The 8,374-nt window shown below is 33.4% G+C and overlaps 1 protein-coding gene across 1 annotated transcript in view; it reads left to right on the top strand.

The window, feature by feature from the left end:
• Nucleotides 1–7,785, top strand: part of HSD17B3 (hydroxysteroid (17-beta) dehydrogenase 3) — a 47,738-nt gene extending 39,953 nt beyond the window's left edge. The window contains exons 11-12 of the mRNA XM_015412664.1: nt 6,450–6,599; nt 7,696–7,785. Of these exons, the coding sequence (XP_015268150.1) occupies nt 6,450–6,599; nt 7,696–7,785 (240 nt within the window). The remainder of the gene's footprint in view (nt 1–6,449; nt 6,600–7,695) is intronic.
• Nucleotides 7,786–8,374: the final 589 nt, after the last annotated feature.

Raw genomic sequence — 8,374 nt, 5'->3', positions numbered from 1 at the left:
TGTATTATTATTATTATTATTATTATTATTATTAACCATCTCGCCTTGCATATATCTTTCTAGTAATAAATTATATACTCTTTGTATTAGTTTGTCACTGGATGACGGCCATATCTTATCTAGTTCATTATTTCCTGTATAGAATCCTATAGTTTTATCTTTACTATTATATGGATTTTAGTTTTATTATTATTAACCATCTCATCTTGCATATATCTTTCTAGTAAAAAATTATATACTCTTTGTATTAGTTTGTCACTGGATGACGGCCATATCTTATCTAGTTCATTATTTCCTGTATAGAATCCTATAGTTTTATCTTTACTATTATATGGATTTTAGTTGAGTAGATTCCAACCATGTCAAATGTGTACCTGCTGAGTACAATGAGTCCAATTTTTTAATATTATCTTTTTTTATCCAGTAAATACTCATATGTTTCTATCTTGTCCTTGGTCAACAGGGTTGGTTTAATAAAGGCTTCAAGTGGGGAGACCCACCTTGGTATTTTCTTATAATATTTTTCTTTCAAATTCTGCCAATATTTTATCTTTAAACGGTGCAAAGATCTCTTCCCCAAATATTTGGTATATTTCAGCTGGCAAACCATCAGGTCCTGGTGATGTCTTCTTCTTTTGTCTTTTAATCACTTTGATAATTTCACATGGTGATATGCTTTCATTTAAAAGTTTCTTCTGATTTTCATCGAATTTTTTGTAGGTATTTTGTGTTACAAAAGTTTTCTATTTGCTGTATTTTTTTCTCAGATGACGGAAGGATTGTGGCAGTTAAAATAATGAGAGAGGGGGGGAAATGATAGTTATTAATATATATGCTCCTAATCAAAATCAAGAATTTTTTTTAAAGAACTGAAAAATGTACTAGATAATTTGACAATGGAAGAAGTATGTATAATAGGAGACTTCAATGCAGTCTTTGAGTCCAAAATGACAGAAAAACACAGGGTAAAAATAAATCAGGCAAAACACTCTCGAAACTTTTTTTACAAATAGTAGAAGAACATGCCTGGAGAACATGCCTGGAGAACAAGAAATTTGGAGAAAAAAGATTACACCTTCTATTCTTCCAGACATAAATCCTGGTCATATTGATTTATACACCAACCTCTTATGTATACTTTGAACAGGTCCCAGACCATGTTTATTGAAATTTCTGGTTGTAGATTACTCTTGAAAAATTCTTGAATTTCAATTTTTGTTTTCCTTATAAATTCTGGTTGTAGATTACTCTTGAAAAATTCCTGAATTTCAATTTTTGTTTTCCTTATAAATTCTGGGTCTTCACCAGGCCAACCGACCTTGGTCCAGGTAAATTTAAAGGATTTGCAAAGCCAAATTCAAGAGGCTGTATCTACAGCAGTAAACCAAGTGATGAAAACAGGTTTATCTTCAGCTTTACCTACAGCAGTAAATATAGCTGTTGAAACAGCTTTGCCCTCAGTAGTGGATAAAGCATTAGAACTGATTCAAATGAAGCTAGACAACCTTACACAGCAATTTACAGTGCAAACGGAAGAAATTTAAAAAACTGGCTCAGGAAAATCAAAAAGAAATTGCTGGTTTAATGACCTCTATGAAAAAAGTAGAAAAACAAATCTGAAGATACGGATCAACAAATACGACGTTTAAATAGAAGGCATGATGAGTTAGAAGATCTGTTGATAAAAATGAAAACAGAGAAAGCAGCCTACATGCTAAGGTTCCAAAATTTTCCTGAAAAGAAAGACAAAGATCTCAAAAAAGATATGGCACAAATATTAGCAGAGTTTATTGAACTAGAAAATATGAAAGAGGTATTTGATGAGATTGAGAAGGCATTTAGGATGAATTTGGTTTACGCAAAAATAATAATAATAATAATAATCCAGAGAGGTCCATGTCAAATTTTATAAAAAGCATTTGCGTGAAAAGATTTTAAAAGTTGTAAACGAAAAACATTTATGTTCTCAAGAGATAGAAATTAGAATTTTAAAGAATGTCCCTTGGAGGGTGAGGAAGAAAAGACAAAAATATACAAACCTGGTGAAGTGTTTAAAGAAAAATGATATTTCCTATAGATGGCTAATGCCAGAAGGGGTCTTTTTCATATATAATGGCAAAAGACAGAAAAATTAATTCAATCTTTAAGATGGAGGATTTTCTCAAAAAATATGGAGAAAAATTAAAATTGCATGATGATGACATATCTGAGACTGAAGAAGAAGAACATCAGGAAATAGGCGCATCAAGTATAATAAAAAGTAATAACAAAGAAACGTTCAAAGTGAAAACTATTCAATTGCAAGTTCTTATGAGATTCCAACAGAGAAATATAACCGAGAGCCAGAAAGAAGTGAATGATAGAGAGCAGTAAATTAAAATTAATTTCAATAAATGTAAATGGCCTTAATGGACCTAAAAAATGAAGATAATTTTTTCATCAAATAATTAAGTTGAAGCCAGATATCGTTTGTTTGCAAGAGACACATATTAAGCAATCAGAGCAAAAAAATCTGGAAAACAAAAAGCTCAGCAAAATTGTTATTTCAGCTGATAAGCAGAAAAAGAAAAAGGGTCTGGCAACCTATGTTAAAGACTCTTTACATCCAGAAAGGATCTATGATTTGGACAATGGAAGAATTTTATTAGTTCAAATCCAAAGACAAGCTAAAAGTATGTTGATTGCTAATATATATGCTCCAAATCAGGATCAAGAAAAATTATTTGAAGCATTGAGGAACATTATAGTGAAACATAACTTTTAAGAGCTATGTGTTATAGGGGACTACAACGCAGTGTTTGAAAAGACCGTGGATAGGAAAAAACAAGTAGGGAAATATAAACAGGGAAATGAACTACCCAATGCCTTTTTAAAGATGACTGAAGAACTGAACTTGATAGATGTATGGAGGACCAAATATATTAATAAAATGGATTTCACATTTTATTCCCAAAAAAGATTTAGATGGCCGATGAATACATGGCTTTTAAAAAATGAAAAATTTGTAATGCAAACCAAAAAAGACAAAATGTACAGGCAGATATTAGTATGGACATCATATGGGATACTTTTAAGGCATATACAAGGGGAATATTTATCCGTCAAAATGCAGGGGTGAAAAAACAAAATAATAGAAAATTTGTGCAGATTGAAAAGCAAATTAAGGAGCAGGAGGACAAGTAGAAAAGACAAGTGTCTTTGGAACAGTTTAGGATAAGAATTAAAACCCTACAACATCAAATGAACTGTCTCCTGACCCAGGAAATCACAAATATATATATATGTTTGCAAAACAATTTTTTTTGAAAACACAAACAAACCGTCGAGGTGGCTGGTGTATAGATTAAGATAAAAAAAGGAGAAAAGACACACAAAAATTTTGAGAAATGACCAGGGAGAAGAAAAAAATTATAGAAAGATTCTATGAAAATCTATATGAAAAATAAGACGGTAATCAAGAAAAAATTAAATAATTTATCAAAAATAATAAAAATATTTTCAAAATTTCAGAAACCCAAAGAAAAATAGTTAATGATCCAATCTCGGTTTTAGAAATATCAGAGGCAATTAAAAAACAAAAGAAACAAAAAAACTCTGGGTCCAGATGGAATAGTAAAGGTAAAGCTTCCCTTGCTCGAAAGCCAGTCGAATCCGACTCTAGGGTTGCGGTGCTCATCTCCGTTTCAAAGCCGAAGAGCCGGCGCTGTCCGAAGACGTTTCCGTGGTCATGTGGCCGGCATGACTAAACACCAAGGTGCACAGAACGCTGTTACCTTCCCACTGAAGTGGTACCTATTTATCTACTTGCAATTTCTTGCTTTCGAACTGCTAGGTTGGCAGGAGCTGGAACTAGAGACCGAGCTCACTCCGTCATGTGGCACCTGGGTCTCGAACTGCTAAACTACCGACCTTTCACAGCCTGCAATTCAGCGTCTTAACCACTTGAGCCACCGCAGATGGAATACCAGCGGAGTTTTAGCGAATTTTTGAAGAACAATTAATACTCCCATTTAAACATACACCCCAAAGTATCATTCATAAGAAAAAAATACCTGATTCTTGGAATGAGGCCCTAATTACTCTCTTTCCCAAACAAGATACAGATGTGAAGGAAATTAAAAACTAAGAAACAACATAAGAGTTATCTTGAATGTGCTTGAATACTATGAAGTTCACCCAGGAAAACAGTTGGCACTGGTATTTCTAGATGCTGAGAAAGCATTCGATAATATCAATTGAGATTTTATGTTAGAGCAATTAACAGTATCACAGTGTGGAGAGAACTTCAATACGATGGTTAAAGTCATATACAATAAACAACAAGCCAGAATTGTAATAAATGGGGATTTAACGCAAAATATTGAGATACATAAAGGAACCCACCAAGGTTGCCCCTTATCTCCACTCCTCTTTATTTTTACTTTGGAAAGTCTGTGTGAAACAATAAGATATGACACTCAAATCAAAGGATTGAAAATAAAAGGTGAAGAATTTAAAATATAAGCTTTCGCTGATGATTTAGTATTTCTATTGCAAGAACTGCTACAATCTATGACATATTTGTTAAATTCACTACATGAATATGGACAGCTAGCAGGATTAACAATTAATTCCAGGAAAACAAAGCTAATGACAAAGAACTGCACCCAACAGCAAAACTTACAATTGCAGGAGATATCTGGTTTTGAAATTCAGAAGAAGATAAAATATCTAGGAGCAATTATTATAAACAGATGTAGGGTGCTAGTACAAGATAATTATTTAAAACTTCTTTCTGAAATTAAAAGGGATTTGGAAAGATGGAAGGATATGCAACTCTTGCTTTTGGGAAGGATTGCAGTGTTAAAAATGAACGTTTTACCAAGAGTGTTATTTCTTTTCCAAACAATACTTATACTTAAAAACCAAAACTATTTCAGGGATTTAGAAAAACTGGATCAAGAATTTATCTGGCAATAGAAAAGACCTAGAATCAAACTAAAGGTGCTACAGGACAGGAAAGATCGAGGCGGTTTTGCTCTTCTGGATTGGCGTTTATATTATCAAGCAACATCCTTGACTTGGATCAGAGAGTGAATTACTTTACAAAACTCAAGACTTTTGGAATTAGACAGCCATAATTTACTTTTGGGCTGGCATGCCTTTTTGTGGTACAATAAGCAAAGTGCTCATAGTTACTTTAAACAACATGCGTTAAGAGGTGCCCTATTGAAAACATGGGAAGAAATAAAAAGATTATTTTATATAAAAACCCCAAAATGGATAGCCCCTCTAGAAGCATTCATTAACCCTAATTTAATTACAAAAAACTTAATGGGAAGATACAAAGAATTACTAGACAGTAAACACGAGTTAAAATCTCAGGAAGTGCTGCAAAAACAAGAGGTGACTTTAAATTGGTGGGAAAGAATTCAATTAGAATCCAGATATGCCAAAGATAGACAGAAGGGTTTCTATGAAAAACAGACGGAGCTAGATAAAAGTTTAGTAAATACAGAAGACAAACTTATAAAAAAACTGTATATGGTCGTCTTAGATTTCAAGATGCAAGACGAGATGGTAAAGGTTTCTATGATTTCTTGGGCACAAAACGTAGGTTACAATATCAATATAGATAAATGGTTTAGAGTGTGGAACACTAATATAAAATTTACTAAAGCTGCACCTCTTAAAGAGAATTTCTACAAGATGTTTTATAGATGGTACTTGACACCGGAGAGATTGGCTAAATATTATCCCAACATGTCAAACGTATTCTGGAAGTGTAAAGAAAAGGTTGGCTCTTTCTTTCATATTTGGTGGTGATGCGAAAAGAGTAAAAAAAAATTGGACTTGGGTTCATGGTATGATTCAGCAAGTATTAGGAGCTACTGTACCGCTTAAAGCAGAGGTGTTTTTGTTAAATATAATTCCTGAACAATGTAAAAAACTAGATTGTTAATTAATTACGCACATTGTAACAGCATCTAGAATTCTTTTTGCAAGTATGAGGAAGAAAGAAGATATACCCACCAAAGAAGAAATAGTTTACAAACGATTGGAAATAGCTGAAATGGACAATTTAACAATATTACTCCAAGGAAGAAGAGACAACAAGTTAAAAGATATTGGTCTTGATAGGTTGCTGGTGTGGTGCATTATAGAAACTTCTGTGTGATGTTTGCAACTGCAGAGAAGAGACAACAAGTTAAAAGATGTCTGGGCAAGATTTTACCTGTGGATAGAGAAAAGCACTAAGATTTGATTATAAAGATAATTTTAAGACTAAGCTATGTATAAGTATAACTGCCATGGAATAAGGAAAAACAAAATAGGTAGAAGGAGAGGGGGTGGAAACCTGGTTATGTTTATATGTCCGTGTAGTTGTTCCACTTGTGTTTGGTTTTTGTGAGTGATAATTTGTTTAAATTCAATAAATAATAATTAAAATGATGATGATCTCATTTCAGGTAGTGACTCCTTATGGTGTATCTACTCCAATGTCTGAGAACCCAAAGCCTAATCTAATCACAAAGTCAGCAAAAGCATTTGTTAGAGAATCCCTGGATTATGTCAGACTCAGAGATGAAACACACGGATGTTTAGCCCATGAAATCTTGGTAATTCAATTATAAAATTTCATCAAATGAAAAAGGCTTTCTATTAGCAGCATTAAAGGACTTTTACTGTTGTTTATTGTAGTCTTAAATGATATGTGTTCAGTTTCTCCTTAACTCTTTTAGTCCTTGTATACATAGCCAAATTAACACCTCAGATTATGGTAATACATAATCTTAGCTGTTATTGAAATTAAACCATAATGAGATCTTTATAATGGTGGGATAAAACCTGCTATGGTGCTTGGCTGCATCTTGGCTGCATCTGAATGCCAATAATGGTGTAGTGAAATGTCTTTTTTTAAACTTGTGGCCTATCCTGAGTACTTGGAAATAGAAGGAGGGCCTTCTAATGAGAATTCTAATACCACTTATCATACCCTCTTCATGCATACAAGTCTTCCATGCAGAGAAATGCCATTCAGAAATCAGTTGTGAAGTAGAATTTGCCACTGCATTTTCAGGTGCATCCTTACATAATGTACATTCAGCAGTGAGTCTATTAGGGAAGTGAAATCACTGCAGTTGTGTTGCTTGTACTATCTTCTCCTCATATCAAGGAAACATTTTTTTCTGTTTTATCAGATAACTACAGTACCAATCGGCTGGTATTGTGTCAGTCATAAATAATTGTGTCAGTGACAAGGTGTGCATAGTGCTAATTTGCTGTCTGTCATGTCATTCTTGAAGCCCATCTTCTCAGTAGTTTTCAAAAAATTTAAAAAAATCAAATGGAGAAAAAAATTTGAATTCCCAAACAAATATATAAGGAGATGATGGTGCTGATACTTTAGCAGGGGATTACCCAAAAAGCAAAGTAGACAGAAACATAGGGGAGGGAGTATGATCCAAAGACTTTATGGGTGACAGTTCAGAATCAGAAGAAGGTGAACCAGAACTTGTGTATTCAGGTGTATATGATTTTTAAGCTATCAAAGAGTATTTCCAAAGAAATCTTCTAAGTTCTGGTTTACTGTGCAGCTGAAACATGTCATTACTTATGGAACATATACGAGCTTAACACTGGTAATATATCCCATTGCTATAAAGCCAGTCCACATAATTAAATCTTAGTGAGGTTTTTTTTTCCTTTTTAAAGGCAGTCTTCCTGCATTTTGTCCCTTTGTGGGTCTTCCATGCCAACAGAGTACAAGAAATAATCCTACGCCTGAATCCAAAGCACCGGTAAAAGATGCAGAAGAGTACCTGATCAAGCTTCCTTGTAGTGTATGTCATTGCTTGATAGTATGTTAGCAAACAAAATGGGGGAATGGGTGTGTATAATGTAAGCCAAAAAATAAGAAACACCGTGCAAAAAAATTAATATAATTTATATAGCAATAAAATTATTAATTTTTGAAATTGTTGTAGATTCTTTAGTCTCAAACTAAGTTGCATTTCACATACAAACATTATAATTTAAATCAATTTACATCAACAATGATACACAAGCAGATACTTATATTAAAAAATTCCAGTAGAAAAGAGCAAGAGTCCAGTAGCATCTTAAAGACTAAGAAAATATGTGGCAGGGTATGACCTTTCATGAGTCACTGCTCACTCTTGAAAGCTCATACCCTGCCACCTATTTTGTTAGTCTTTAAGATCCTACTGGACTCTTGCTCTTTTCTGCTGCTACAGACAGACAAATTACATTAATTTTTGCACAGTGTTTCTTCTTCTTTATTGCTTGATACTATGGCAAGAATTATGCCTCAACAAATATAATCAGTTGAAACATTTTCAGTATGAGTATAAAGAGCTCTTCGAAGTCAGTG

This window comes from Gekko japonicus, unplaced genomic scaffold (assembly GCF_001447785.1).
Source record: "Gekko japonicus isolate JY-2015 unplaced genomic scaffold, Gekko_japonicus_V1.1 scaffold355, whole genome shotgun sequence".
NCBI lineage: Eukaryota > Metazoa > Chordata > Lepidosauria > Squamata > Gekkonidae > Gekko > Gekko japonicus.
This window is presented reverse-complemented; position numbering and strand designations above follow the sequence as displayed.